Source organism: Stegastes partitus, unplaced genomic scaffold (genome assembly GCF_000690725.1).
Source record: "Stegastes partitus isolate 25-593 unplaced genomic scaffold, Stegastes_partitus-1.0.2 Scaffold2198, whole genome shotgun sequence".
NCBI lineage: Eukaryota > Metazoa > Chordata > Actinopteri > Pomacentridae > Stegastes > Stegastes partitus.
In genome coordinates this window covers 58,698-74,447 of record NW_007579929.1, presented here as the reverse complement: position 1 = coordinate 74,447, position 15,750 = coordinate 58,698, and the positions used below count along the sequence as shown (strand labels likewise).

General features: G+C 41.5%; 1 protein-coding gene across 2 annotated transcripts in view; it reads right to left on the bottom strand.

The window, feature by feature from the left end:
- Window positions 1–1,503: 1,503 nt before the first annotated feature.
- pkd1a (polycystic kidney disease 1a) overlaps window positions 1,504–15,750 on the bottom strand; it is a 66,761-nt gene continuing 52,514 nt past the window's right edge. The window contains exons 46-55 of one of the 2 annotated variants that reach the window (XM_008304353.1): window positions 14,171–14,365; window positions 12,949–13,088; window positions 12,497–12,627; window positions 12,120–12,234; window positions 11,855–11,980; window positions 10,124–10,295; window positions 9,736–10,026; window positions 7,807–7,941; window positions 4,997–5,323; window positions 1,504–4,814 (exon numbers count right to left, since the gene is read on the bottom strand). In XM_008304353.1, the coding sequence (XP_008302575.1) occupies window positions 3,849–4,814; window positions 4,997–5,323; window positions 7,807–7,941; window positions 9,736–10,026; window positions 10,124–10,295; window positions 11,855–11,980; window positions 12,120–12,234; window positions 12,497–12,627; window positions 12,949–13,088; window positions 14,171–14,365 (2,598 nt within the window). In that variant the 3' untranslated portion in view covers window positions 1,504–3,848. The remainder of the gene's footprint in view (window positions 4,815–4,996; window positions 5,324–7,806; window positions 7,942–9,735; window positions 10,027–10,123; window positions 10,296–11,854; window positions 11,981–12,119; window positions 12,235–12,496; window positions 12,628–12,948; window positions 13,089–14,170; window positions 14,366–15,750) is intronic. The other variant, XM_008304354.1, reaches the window with a different exon arrangement.

The window sequence follows — 15,750 nt, the reverse complement described above, 5'->3', positions numbered from 1 at the left end:
GCACGTCTCGTATTCTGGTGTTTTATGGCGTTGTGGCCAAATTCAGAGATATTCTTATTTGTGCCGACGAGCTCTATATGCCTATGAAATTGCGTAGTTCTAGGTCAAACGTGCTTCCGACAGGACTTCGGCGAAATTTTCGAGGTTGCGCTGTGGAGCCATTTTGGCAGTGACATGTCCAAGTCCATTAAAATATCAAATTTTTCGTCAGTCCTGGTATGTGTGGCGATTTTGGTGAGTTTTCGAGCATGTTTAGGCCCTCAAAAACGCGTGTCTTTGTCACGAAAAATAATAATAATATAATAATAATCCGAGCAGTTCCAATAGGGTCTTCGCACCCTTTTGGGTGCTCGGACCCTAATTCCCCAAAACCATAAACAGATGAGGTTCTTGGTTCCAACCTGCTGCTCAGTTGGGGTCTTTCTGTCTGGAGTTTGTATGTTCTCCTGTTTGTCCCTCAGTCCAAATCATGGATTTAGTGATTCTAGAGGCTGTAAATGTTTGTGTCTTTGTCTCAACAGTTGGGGCCTGTAGTGTGAAGCAAGTTCAACCAACTCAGGATATATTTTTGTTGTCTGGCTTCACTAAACCTACACAACTGCTGCCACGCTAAATGGTCGTGTGAAGCTGGTTAGAAACATAAGCTCAGGGTTTGTGACTGAGAGGTGATGTTGACCCATCAACCACAAACATCATCTGGAGCTACATTGTTCTTACATGAAAAACAAACCATATTTAAAACTGTAAGACAGATTAAAAGTAGCTGCTGCAGCCAAAACCAAGAAGGCAAGAAAAAGGAAATGAAACAAAATTGCTTAATGTTTGAACATGAGTTTATGGGAAATTATAGTCTGATAAAATCTCTGCTAAAAATCTGAATAATGTTACAACTGTGCATATATTCCTGAAAATTAAACCTCTTATTCAAAATTAGAATCATCATTATGCAACACAAGATCGTAAAACAAAATCACCCCCTTTATGCTGCTCTTAAACAGATTCTTTAAACAAATAGCCTAAAACTTGTGATTTTTACAGTGTGATGGCCGGTTTTAGCCCTATTCTTTCAGCCGAAGGCCTGGTAGTGTAACAATTTTGGGAGAAAATAAAGCACAAATATGAAAACATCATTCAAACGTAGAAGTAGACTGACTGTGATTCCTAAAACAAGCAACAAGGACAAGGTTCAGTGCTTCATCAGTCTCTGTTTTGGGATCATATTACAAAAAATAGCTGCCCTTTTCAGAGACCCTGCTCCAAACCCCGTGTGATCTCTGAGATACAGTGATGCAGTTTCCAAGAGAACTGAGCTTTTATATGTTGTTGTTGAACAAATACGTCTCAATAAATGTGCAACGTGTTAACATAGACGTGTACAAGATGGAAACCACTGTTGTAAACCTGAATTACCTCAATAGCACCAAATCCTGCTGTGACCCTCTACAGAGTAATGCTGATGGATGGATGGATGGATGGATAACACCTGACATCAAAACCACTTCATTCAGCAGAATTCAGCTGTCAAACTCTTTATTCGACTTTGTCAAGTGCAAAAGCATGAGAAGTGCTACAACTGCAAAATACAGATATGAGATACAAAAGAGAGCGAAGACGAAAAGTTTCCAAACACAAACCTGTAACACTGTTTTACAACAAAACGCATCGCACAACAGAGGACAGCCGGAAGAAGCAAAGGAGGGCTTAGGCACGACGTTGATACACACAGAGCGGGAACTAAAAAGGCCAGTGGAGGTTTTCTAACTGTGGTTTCTACCCGGCTTTTTTTTTTTTTTGTAAATGCTGTCGAAGATTAAATACATTATTAGCTTTGGCTTGAAGTGCTTCGGAGAAATGGAAAAACTTTGGAGGTTGCAACACCAGTGCTTGACCTATACGTTGCAGCACAAACAACACCGATGAGGAAAAGCAAAAATATATACATCATAAAGCGCCAATATATACAGAAATGTACACACACGGAGGAAGATGGGTCGCTTTTGTTTCTTCTGAGGAGAGCTTGCAAGCTTGAGAAATCTTACGCAACTTACTGGAAAGAAAATGGAGAAGATCAGCTTTCGAAATCTTTAGTATTAATATTTTGCTTTACGATGGTGTTTTTACAAAGCAAAGGGAGCAATAGGGACTAAATCAGATGATGATGCCTATCAGTACCTCTTGAACAACAACACAAAGCAGTACCACTTTCTGATTCTAGCTAAGAACCATGGAGGGGTGATCAAAGTGGCACCAAATACAACTTTTGGTTAACACTTATTTTGCACCCAGTTCTTTTTTTTTTTTTTGGTTTTCCTGGATTTCCTTCCAGGTTTTAAAGGAAAGGGTGGGTTCCCTGAGATCTGCCCACTGGACACGTGAAGTGCGCATGTTGATCAAAATCAGACAAGAAAAAAAAACAACATTACAACATTACAAAAAAGCGGAAAGCTACTGCTGCAATACCGTGATAATACTTACTAAATTGTTTCTATGATGCAGCTGTAAAAAAAAAAAAAAAAGATACGACTTGACACATGAGAGTTAAATACGGTGTTGGATATCAGCTCCATTAGAGAATAAAGTGCAAGTACAAAAATGAATGAATGAATGAGTTACTTGGCATGGTAGGAAGTCAGGATGCATAAAAGATGCGAAAGCTTTGGCAACGTTTATGGATAAGGTACAGTATGAGGGAAGCTTTCTCTTTTTTTGGGTCCCAAGCTTATTACTTTACACCGCACCTCATTAAAAAAAATAACAGTCTACATCAGAACAAAAGTGCTTTTGAGTCACCTCCTTATTGAACACAACAACAACAACAACAACAACAACAAAAACATTTAGGAAAGATAATCAGTCTGGTCATTATAGCTTTATAATGGGAGAACTCGTGTAAATATTCAGTACTGTGGTAGGTGAAGGCAAATCCTTCCTGCTATCTACAATCAAACTTCTCCGTTCTTCTTCTTCATCGCACTCCGACCTTGCTTCTGCGCTACAACCACTTGCTACACCTCCCTTTATTATTTGTTTGACTTTTATTCTGCACCCTGAAGAGTTTTGTGTGTTCTCCCTTCTCCCTCACCGGGCTGAAGTGTGCGACACATTACCATTTGCCGATACAGTGTTCTATACGTGTGTTTACCTGCAATGTGCGTATATCTGTGTGTGCCTGCATGCAAAAAATTTTCTTGGGACAGGCACACGAGTACCCATGGTGACCCAAATATAAAATATAACAATACGACAACATAACTGAGAAATCGACACATTTTTGTTTACACCAAAAAAAAAAAAAAAAAAAAAAGACCGGTTGCATAGTCAGTTCATTCAGTCCTCTGGTGAGCACGTTTCCTGCGCTCCTGTCGATGACCCCACGTGACCTCCGGGGTCGTGTGGGGTGAAGGGGGGTCAGATTTGGCCCTGGGAGGAATAAGGATAGGAAGGTTTTTTTTTTTTTTTCGGTTTCTCTGTTGACTTTACTTCCACTAACCAGCTCAGTTAGCATTCGGCGACCTGCACCTTGTTTCTGTGAGTTGGCATTTGGATGGATCACTGCTTACAAACCTGCAAAAGTCTTGTTTCACTGTTCAGCTTTCATGTCCCCAAACTGCTTCTCGGATTCTTTCTTGTATTTCCTCCTGTTGCTTTACCCTCTACTTGTTTCCTTTCCTTTCTCTGAGTTTAGAGAGGAGAATCTGGGGACAAAACCGGCTGTCCCCGTCCTCCTCTCGTCCTTAACCCAACATTTTGATCTCACATTCTTTTGCTCCAGCTTCCACTTCTGTTTGTCCTTCTCTCTCTCTCTCTCTCTCTCTCTCAGGATTTGGGGTTTCCAGAGTCATGCTTGTCTAAGTTGGGTGCACCTTGTTTTTGAGGGGCGGGGGTTTGCGTTTTCGCTTGCGTGTTGGGATGGTGGTGGTGTGAGCTGGGTGGTTGAACAGGCTGGAGGAGGGGAGGGTCTCTCTCTCTGTGGGAGCGTCCCAGTCCCGGCTGACGGAGGTGGGGCCGGGGGTGGACGGAGGTGCAGGTTTTGGGTGGGGAGCCGATGATGCTGGAAGAGAGGACGCATCAGAGGCAGATTTATCTGTGACTGGTGTGGGTGGAGGTGCTCCGACCGAAGGTTTGGCTGATGACGGAGGGGGATGCGTGGAGGCGGAGGCAGGTCGAGGCTTTAAAAAGGGAACAGGTGTAGCTACAGGAGTCTTTTTGGGGTTGGCAGCAGTGCTCCCACATTCTTTTGGAAGTTCACTTTTATCTGTCTTTCTCCCCTTCCTGCTCCCTTTGTGCTTTTCTTTGCTGCTCTTTCGCTCCCTCCTCTCCTTCTCCTCCCCCTTCCCTCTCGGCCTCGCCTCGCTCCGACCCCCCTGCCCCTCGTCGCCTCTCTCCCTCCCCCGACACCTCTTCACCCTCTGAGCTCGCTCCAGTTTGCACTCCATGTGGTACAGGTCCTCTGTTGCCACGGTGACGCGGTCGAGGTGTTGGAGCAAGGCGTCCAGTGTGGGAAGGAGCCTCCTCAGCGAGGCTTCGGTCTCTGCTCGCTCCCTCCAGCTGGTTCCTCCGACCACCACTCCCGGGCCGAGCCCCAGGCCCAGGCCCAGCCCGAGGCCCAGGCCGATCCCCGGGGCTTCCGTCAGGCTGCAGGGACTGGAGGAGGCCGGGCGCCAGGATGCCTCGGAGCCGGCGTCAACGCTGTCCGGGGTCGGCGGGGAGTCTGGACTGTCCAGCGGCGGCAAGCAGAGAGATTTACAGTCACTGGTGGAGGATGAACGAGACGGTGGCAGCTCCATGCCTTCGAAACGCACTTTGTGACGAAACTAAGAAAAGGATGAAAAAAAAAGAGAAGATGTTGTACTTTGTGAAACATTCATATATATTTATGTATATTTGTCCTAAAAACAGACCCACTAAAAAGCATCTTTAGATATTATCGGTTCCTGTTTGACCCTCATAAAATCTTCTAAACAACTTGGCTGCAAATATGAAACAGGAGATGTACCTCCTTGGCCCTGCTGAGTCCCATCCACATCTTGAGTCTCCTGAGGAACAGCTCCACCATCTCGTAGTCCTGCAGGTCCACAGCTGGACGGTACAGCTCTGCTCGCGCCCGCCGGTAGTTCCTCAGTAACACGGAGGTGAGCAGCCACAGCAGCACCAGCCGAAACACGGCGAAGCTCACGTGGTACACCAGCGAGGAGACGGTGCTGGAGGGACCGGTCAGCGTCCAGGCAGGACGCCACGACAGCAGGCCTCGACCGCCGGCGCCCAGCAAAGACAGAGCGGCCGAGGTCACGCTGCCGTAACCGTCCAGGACAGAGTGGAAGAGCTGGAGAGAAGAGGACAGAGAGGAAAAGAAAATCATTAAAAACTGACAAGCAATTGAAGGTGAATTGAATATTGATGGAAAAAAAAAAATCAGAAGATGTCACTAAAGGTGAATTAAATGTGTCTCAGTGTGGACATTATTATTTTCTACGATTTAGGTGAAGCAGCCGAAACAACAAACAGCCGTTACGCATCATCAGGCGCTCTTAACTTGTGGACAAGAGCGAGGCTGACACTTTAAATCTCACTTGTAGCTCTCTCAACATAATGTGAGACATTTCACACCAGCTGGAGTGGAGCCACACGGTAAAGTAAAGTGTGTTGTTGTGGGCAAGATGACACAAATGCATAAACCCACACTGTGACAAAAGGTTGTTTCATAAAGCCAAGTGAAAATTGTAGATTCAAGTCAAGTAATTGAGGGCAATTTTAAGAAGTGAAGATAATTGTGTGAGTAGCTTGAAAGCTCGATCAAACGGATCCACGACCGATGCCTCTGAGCATCGCTTACTGTTAGAAACAAACGGAGAATTCAAACGTCTTATAACGAAATAAAGCCACACAGTTGCCATAGACAAAACTTAATGAAAGGATGGAAAGAAATTAATTTATTGAACACAAGCAGTAAAGGATGTTAAATATAATTGATGTATAATTCATGCATGAGGCTGATTTTATCATTAATTCACTGTAATAAAGATGACATGTCTGCTGTTCATGCCATCACAATGACATAAAATATACATAGTGTGTTTTTATTGAAAGTTTTTTTTCCCGCTTTCAATCTGTTTCTTATTCTTCTAATTCATATTAATAACTACCAGGAATAAAAGCTAAATCGAGTAATTTATAAATGTTTTATTTACTGCTTCTGTGGAAAAGTGGAAAACGTGAGCTGAAAGTATGAAACAGTTTGTTCTCAGTTTCTCCTCGGTCCTAAATAGACCTGCTCATTGGGGGAATCTTTGGGTTTCTATGTGTAATTGTGTAGTTTAACTTAGATGGGCAAACTTGCTGTTTAGTTCAGTCAAGTAAATTTAAATTTTTATCTCATTTCAAGATAAGATAAGATATGCCTTTATTTATCTCACAGTGGAGAAATTCACATTGTTGTTAGCATTGTTGTTAGCAGCATTACACATTACACATACTAGACAGAAAAATGTACATATAAATATAAGAAATTTCAAATTACTCAGATAAATTCACATAATAAATGACACTGGACTCTGGACTATAAACTTGTTAGGTAAAGTTGTGACGCCAGCTTTATTTCACTACTGGAAAAACTCAAAAGCTTTTGTGCTACATAAATGACTTGACATGCGACATGAAAAGCTGCCATCTTCATCGGCTACGGTGATGCCAGTGAGGACCTGTTGTGAGTGAACATGTGACTGATTGGAAACTAAACCTGGGAGTGAACATAAACGCATACAATAAATAATCTGATTTTCTGAGTTGAGACACAGCTGAAGGAGTGAACGAGTTAGGCTGCGTGTCAGTCTGAAATAAATGAGTCTCGTTATGTGTCTCCTGGTGCATTACAGCTTCCATATGCAACGACAACCGAATAAGTCAGGGAATGAATCAGAACAAATCGAATATTTTACGCAAATAGAATCAAATGAGTCTATGGGAGCCGTGTCCCACAGAAAGAATCATTTCCCTCGCCACTTAAAACACTAAATAAAGCTGAGAATGACGAGGGTTTCAAGCGTTTAGTCACAAATCAAAGCTACATTTGACGTGATGCTACACTGTAAAGCGACAGTACTGCTCAGTTTACAGCGTTTACAGGTGAACACCAGCTAAACTTTAGAAAGGTAAGTTTGGAAATAGTTGATACAGAGGTGGACTGATGGATCATGGCTACTATTTTAAATGTTTACGGGACAGGTTTCGCAATGTCCTGCGTAAATATCCATCACTCATGACCAAAATGTAAGAAGCTCAGAAGAAAAAAAAGTAAAAATACTCAGTTAAAACAGCTGGTGTCACAATCGTAGATTTTTGGTTCATTGTTAATCATTAATGTTGATAATTTTTCCTTATTATTTATCTAATAATTATATTTCAAAATGTAGAAAGAAGTCTTTTCTTATTTAACTAGTTGAGAGAACTCAAGCTAACGCATCAGTGAAATGAATCGTACTTAAGCTGTTGGGTAACAGTTATTTAACAGTCAAACGCTGCATAAATCTTGCAGAATACTCAAGACTGCGCTTACATTTTCTTTTACAGTAAAGGCATGCTATGCACGGGAAACTATTGAAAGAAATCAGATAGTAGGCACAACAATGACACCAAACATACCAAAGATAACCTTCAAGAAAGGTGAGCAAACTCGCAGGTGGATGGACAAGGTTATGTACATTGTGATGTTCTTCTTGCGTAAAATCTTACATTGTGTTTGATATGTGTGTGTGTGTGTGTGTGTGTATGCGTGGGAGATAAAGAGGGAATAGAGAATAGGAGTCTAACCAGGTGTCCCGCGTGTGAATAAGCCAGCACCAGCAGCAGCAGGGCCAGAGCGACTCCCAGCAGCTCCCAGACTGAGCGCCGCAGAGCTCTGCCGAACACGGCCCACTCTCGGAGGAAGCGTAATTGATGGGACGCCTGCATGACCAAGAGAGCAGAAACAGAGAGCAGAAATATGCGCTTGAGAAATTTAAAACAAAAGAGAGAAATGTTGCAAATTTATTAAATGAATTTACAGCCTGGGTTTTATTTAAAGTGTGGTGGCCGTCGCTGCCAGCTGCAACATGCTGCACTCATTACAGTGGGGAAAAGCTTTCGTCAAAGGACATAAATGTTTCTCAAACCTGCACACGTTGGGGGAAATTGTAGGGTTGCTAAAGGATGAATCAAAGCTAATCCAACAATTAATGGACTCTACTTATTCTAAAAGCTGAGCTAAAGTCATCATAACTGTGGTTAACAAGCAAACAGTTAACAGTAGAACAACACTGAACCAAGAAGTCAACTCTTTAAACTCAGAGAAAGACCAGAAACAGATTCACTTAGAGTCTGCTCAGTAGTTTTTGGCTCCTGTCATATTTTTACTCAATGTGGATTCATTTTTCTCTGCAATTTAAAAGTCCTGCACCTCTATGGAATCAGCACAACTATTGATAGACGTAGAGAGAACCCAGAAATGTCTTGTGCGCACCATAACAAAGCTTAAATGCCATATATAATAATAAAAAAAAAAGAGTAAAAGAAAAGTTTCCTTGATTATTTAATACACAAAAATGGAAAATACTTAAAATAAACTTGCACATTTTTGCAAGTGCCCACAGGTGTTATCAATACTTTAATAAATAAAGCGTCTTTTCATAGACACACTATGCAGTTAAACCAAAAAGTCCTTGAGTTTTTCTCAAGCGACTGTTGGCTGCAGCTGAGTTACTGATGGCTACACAGCTGCAGTAAAGAGTTTACAGGCTCTGGTTAGTCAAGTTTATTTTTGGCTTTTAAAAAGAAAAAAAATACAACTTATGAAGTATTTTGATGTATCAATCTAAAATATCACCACTGTCTTTATAAATGTTGATGTTTTATGCTATTAAAAAAAAATCAGGCAAATCAGAGCAGAAACTGTTCTAAAAATGTGATTATTTGAGATGGAGAGACCCAAAAAATCATATTGTTGTGCTAACATGTAAACCAATCAGCAGGAGAACATTTGCTTTTCAGGCCTTGCAATCACTACAGCATGACTAAAAAAAATGACCATGTGGGATCACTCATTTATGAAATATCCTGTTTTTAACTTAGATTTAGTTACACATAACAGCAGATCACAGATGAACAGTTGAAGGACCTTTGGAAAGTAGAAAATTTGACAATTTCTACTGTTTTTACATGATTTTCAAACCTGTCAGCTGGCTTTGAGGTTCAGAGGGTACAAGGATAAGGCTGCAGTATTCTATATATATATATTTTTATTTTGGTATCAAATCCAGTGAAAAGGCAAAAAAAATAAAGTGTCGATGCATTTAAGAATATTTTCAGACATCCCTACCTTGGCTGTGGCGCACAAGCTCATCAGTTCTTAGTCAAGACACAAATCTCACAAGTCTAAAATGTTTCGATTAATTCTAAATCAAAGCGTCTTTACTTTCCTGAGACTGACTCAAAAGACTAGGAGGAAGGTATCAGCCAGAGCAGCTACGTGACGCATTGATGTGTTTCTAATGGACAACAGTGGAGCTCCACAGTAGAGAAACTAAAGGATCCACAGACAATAACTTTTATTTGATTCAGCTTATTGCCGGTTTTTGTCTTTCCAACGGCTCTGTCGACAGTTGTATTGTTTGCCTTTGTTTTCTCTTCACTGCATTCTCTACTGAATAAGACTGATGTAACAGACAAGATATAATATGCCTCTAATCAGCCTTTCTCTCTTACCTTGAGCACCAGTATGAACAACAGCAAGGCAGACATGACGGTGTACATCTGACTCTGCCTGGCCAGCGGGTAGAAGTCCGTGAAGGCGTCTCGGGGGTGCTTCATGTACGACGCCCACTGCTGCTTGGCCATGATGCAGCGGCTCAGGTGCAGCCCGCAAACAGACGCCGCCAGAGACAATTTACAGATGCCCAGGAGCCTCCAGGCCGACAGCAGGTACCTGTAGCCTTCTCTGAGGAAGCCCAAGATCCCTCGAACCAGGAAGTACACCACCAGGGCGAGAAGGACGATCTGGAAAACAGGGAACCACAAAGTTTGAGTAAACACATGGTGCAAAAGTAACGCATCCAAGGTCAGGGGGGAGAGGGTTCAGGTTGTCAGGGGTTACCATGAGCAGAAGCTGAAGGTCCAGGCCTGTGATTGGCCACAGAGTGATGACGAGGAGGTCAAAGCTCGACTGGGCACGCTCAGAAACTGGAAACTCAAACAGGAAGGAGAAGACGGCCAGGAGATTTGTGTTGATGTTGTAGAGAGAGAACTCCACCAACACAGCTCTGGTCCTGTGAACACACATACAAACACACACACTTAACGGACTGCAATGAGATCAGATATTTCACACAGCTACGTCCTGTTTCGATCACCTCTCTGTTATGTATTTGTTTCGACTAAAGGTTTCACAGGGAAAAAAAAAAAAAAAGAAGCACAACTTGCATTTTGTTCACAACAGACCATTAACGCCCATTTTTATAGACTTGTAGTCTCTCCCTTCTCTAACCCCAAATGTGGTAAAACATGATATGAGAGCTGTTTATGCCCTCGGTTGTCATTCTCGGAAACAATTGTTGAAACTGAGCCCACATTCTCGGCGCATTTTTCACTGGATTGTTTTCTGTTTTTCATATTTTAAAAAATTAAATGAGCAACTCCTTAATGACTGCAGGCTGTAGAGCAAACTGCACTACAGGGAAAATAAAACTGAGCTCCAGATTTTTAAGGACTGAATGGTTCTGCTTTATTCCAATCATTGTGAAATTGTGTGCACATGCACATCGAGCCCAGTTTCTACTCCCTTAAATGTGGCCCCTGGACTCTGGAACAACGCGGTCGATTAATTCACGGGGAAACTTCTTTTTTTAAAGCATAAAACATGAATCACCGTACATAAAACATTCCTTTTACTGACTGTAGTGCCTTAACCTGTGCTTTAACCCCCTGGTCCCTAAATAGTTTCAGGGCATTTCCTGCTCCTGCAACATTTTTCCTCACTGTTGACTAATTTTTTTATTGCAATATACATTAGTATGGAAACGGCACAATCATGATTAGAAGTGGAGAGAACTCAAAGCTGTCTTTTTTGTAGAAAGAGTACATTTCTAAAAAGTTATAATGAAATAAATCAAAAAAAAAAGAAGAAGAGGAACGTTAAATTACTTTTTCATGAAAAGGTTTAATTTCTCTGATTAGATATTTAGCAATAATGGAAAATACCTTGAATCAGTATGTACAACATTTTCTCAAGAGCCCACAGGTGCTACCAACAATGGGATAAAAGCCAATAAATCTATATATTATAAATATTTTACTACTTTTTACATTTCTAACTTATTTTTTAAAAATTTCTTTCCATACTTAGCTCCTTTGTGCTCTGTATAAACAGCCTGCAGTTCCTGAAGTTTTGTCCCTTGACTGTCTGGTACAGCTGAGTCACTAATGGACTCCTGGTTATGTCATGAAGTGCAGATTTTTTGTTTTTTTCTATTTATTTTACAGAATTTGTTCAAGCAAACTGTACTTTTTTGTGGCACAATTTAGCACAGGTTCAAGCACAGGTTTAATTAAGGTTTCTAACAAAATGGTACAATCACAGATGAGTAGTTCAAGGACACTAAAAAAACAGAAAAATTCTCTCTATTTTCACTTTTTCTGGCTCTGATAAATGGTGTAATTTGTGCGATTTGGTAAAGACAGCATGCCTCTCAAACCTGTCGGTGCAATGTGAGGTTTAGAGTTAGTATCTGGAAAAATACAGGATTTGTTGATTCTCTTACTGTAACTGACTTCAAATGTTTACGTTTTCCTTCCGTTTATTTTAGTCGAGTCATGACACATTGACTACCTGTGGTTGAGCCAGTGCAGCTGCTGCAGCTGCTGTAAGGTCGAAGAGGCCTCGTCCAGGCTTCTGTTCAGCTGATGGATCACGTCCCGGCCGTCGTACTCCCCCATCTGACCCGAACGCCACACCCTGAGGAAAATGAGTGGGAGGAAGCACGGGGGGGAAACAAGAGGACATGACACATCAAGGAGAAACCACATATCCAAAACACACTGACGTTAACAAAACAGCTGCACTGACACAGCCAGACTTTCAATCCTTTCCTTACCGATCAGCATCAATAGCGCCAAAAACTGTGACGTTCTCCGAGGCAGGTGTAACCGAGTCTTTTAACCAAACGGACGAGCTGTTTCCTGTGTCTACACCGCCTGCAAGTAGAGAAGCTTCAGTAAGAATAAAATAAGATTTAAGTGCATGAATGTGATCAAGTCGCTCAGAAAATGTAACCCACACATAACCAATGATACATTTAATGGTATGAATAACAAAAGCATATTGCAGAAAGATAGATAAATTATTCATGAGCACAGATCTGATACATTAGCGAGGGCTTTTTGTTGGTTTAATGAAGCCTGACTTGAAAAGATTTATCTCAATGCAAGTTCACAAGAAAAGGTAAAGACAGCGACCACAAAGCCATCTCACCCTGTGCGTCACGGATCTGTCGGAGCCTCAGCGTGCCGAGTAACATGCTTCCCGTGTCTCTCAGGAGGGCAGATTCATCCAGTAGCCGTGGCAACAAGGACTCATTCAGCCAAGGTAGAACATCATCTCGGCTAAAAGACAAAAACGGGTATTTGGAACATACTTTGCTGTCAAACGTAGTAAAGAACACCGTGCACAGTGTTTGCATGCTCACAGCGAGACTGTGCCGAGACGAGTTCAGGACAACCTGTGATCATTTTTTTCACACATGTTCTCTTTTGGTTTTCAGGTTCAGGTTATGCCTCAACGAGAATGGGGAAGAAAGAAACACTTTCTGAAACTCTTACGAGCAGACGAGCAGGTCAGCCTTGAAAAATGAAAGAAAGTTCTACCGCCACAATATGCTCAGATAAGGTCTGTTATTCTGTGTGTGTGTGTGTGTGTGTGTGTACCTGCTGATGTTGTGGTACTCCGGTGTGTGCAGGGCTTGCTGCAGCTGAGTGCGAAGTCTCAGGCTGTGTGTGTCTTTGGCCGAGTCGGAGTAGTTGAGAAGCAGAACGACCAACAGGAAAAACATGTAGACCAGGAAATTCTGAAAAATGAGAAGCAAAAAGTAGATACAATCAGAATCAGTTTAACTAACAGCCAAGTATGTTTTTCTTTTTTGTTTTTTTTTTGTTAAGATATGAGGAGTTTTGAGTTTTGGTGCATTCAGAGAAACACTGACAAGAAAAAAAAAAAAAGAAATGTAAAGAAGGATAAAAGACGACAAAAGCAAGTGTTGAAAATGAAATAAACAGCAAGTGCAGCAAATTGAATATAATGAAAGCAATAGAAAGCATTCATAATATGCAGCATTGTGCCAATTATTCGCCAGAGAATGTAAAAGGTTTCACAATATGTGGTGGAAAAGACTTCAAACGTCCTTCCAAGGGATAATAATAATCAAATGTACAAGGTCGCGCAATAATCCAACATGTTCAGTCAGTGTCTGTGTTGGGCTTTGGCGGGACAAAGGCAGCTTGAATCAGTCTCCCAGCAAGATTTCTTGTTGGTTCTAAAACATTTTGAGAAAGTTCTGCAAACCAAGTAATGTTCTCAGCAGGAAACTTTGTTCTAGTTGCCAGAATGTTCTTAAAAACATGCTGCATCTATGATGTCCTTCCTTTGTTGTCATGCAACACTGTGGTAACATTCTATAACAGAACTTTCTCAACATCCTCAGAATTTTACAGGTAAAATGTTCCACCTTTGTTAATGTGTTTGCATTACAGGAACATTTTAAAAGTAACGTTCTGTCATCGGAGGCCTCGAGAACATCACAAAATACTTTTTTGAATGTTAGCTCTTCTTTTGTGATCATGTAACATAATCTAGCATCCTCTGAATGGTAAAACGTTCTGCCTTAGTTCACGTTTAAAATGCTCTTTGAACATGAGATTAGAATGTTTTCTTGAAAACATTATGAAAACTTGCAGGTAATGTTGAGAAAACATTCCCTGATTGCTGGGCTGTTGAGACAAAACTGTTTTTGTCGTGTGAGGTTCTGATGGAGCGAAGCCTCCTGCCAGAACAGAGGAGTTTGAAGGGTTCATGTCGAGGATGGAAAGTAGTTTATATCCAGAACTTAAAGACAGACACCAGCCTCACGTCCCGTCACTGTCTCTCACTGACCTTCAGCATGGTGTGCAGCATGTGGACCTTGCGGGCCTGATGTCGGGCCTGAGACAGAGCGAAGCCCTGCGGTGGTCTCACCCTGGAGACCCTCAGAACCACCCTCTCCACCCGTGGGAACTCCACCAGCACGTCCTGGTCCTCTGGACGCAGCCGACGCACACACAGAGCATAGTAAGCTGTTTCACACAACACCTGTGGACACACAAGGCAGATGAGATGAGACGAGATACAGCAGCGAGATGCAAACAAAGCATATTAGGAAACACAATAAATAAGTACAATAAAGTTCAAAATAAAGATGGGAGAGGTACACACTGTTAGTACACGGTGTACATACTTCATATGTACAGATGTGACATTATCAGTAATGCACCCAACTGTAGGACACACGGTGTAGAACTGCACTTCAATTTATACATAGTAACAGGGCTACTTTTCTGTCATTGCACTTCACATGCCACAGAGAGAGAAGAGCAGTGTTACTGCACTTAAAGAGCTGTAGAGACCAACAGTGTTACATTTTACTGTTGCGCTGAAAGAGCCATGAGAGAAAATACACCTGCTTTGAAGTGCAGGGACGTAATGTAGCCGTTAGGTTTAGAAAATATTTCAATACTCAAAAATAGCTTGTGTGATTCAGACTGATCAACTGTACAGGAAATCTGGAAGCCTTAGTCATGATTGCAAAGAGCTAACATGACGTCAGCCAGATGGGAATTCACTCAGAAGTAATATTTGATGTGTGCGAGAAGCTTGTCAAGAATCATCAGTCGGTGCATTTTAAACTTTTCCAACAGTGGCATGATTTGGATACGCTCTCTAAATCTGCATCTGGAGCTTATATTTGCACTTTTGGGATACAAGCTCAAAAATAAAGATGGGCGAGACGTTGCAGGAGCTGCTACTAATCTCTGGAACAGTTAATCTTCCCATGTGAGGAACTGATCAGACTGTAAAGACTATTAAACCGCTGCTGAAGGCCAACCTGTGGGATTTGATCAAAGTAGACCTTCACATCCTGACTTCATCTCTTAATGTGTTGCACTTTTTGTTCTTAATTTTTTAAAGATTAGCCTTTTACTCATTGTATTTCATTATTTCAACTGTACAGCACTTTGGTTTAACTCCTGTTGCTTTTACATGTGCTTTATAAATGTATTTGACTTGAACGTTGGAACACTTATCAGATTATATAGACGTTACAGCAAATATTTTAGAGTTGCTTGTCAGCTGTTTGGTGCGAAGCTGCTAGCACGGAGATGGTTTATCAACTGTGTTCTGCAGCTTAAAACTGGTGCGAGTAAAACATTAAAGCTGCAAGTTGAAAAATCACAAAAGCTAATTTAAAGATGCTCAAAATGGCAACGAACTGAAGGAACCTGCAGGAATCAGTAATGACGGTTCGCTTTTTTTTTTTTTTTTTACAACGTTCAACACCTTTTAAATTACATCTGTTATTCTATAAAAAAATATTTAAAAAGTGGGGCTTTAAACCTGCAGCGAGGAACCTTTGTCTCCCCTTTCTGGCATTTAGAGTAATTAAACAAACACTGGATGCATGCCTATGACATCAGGAT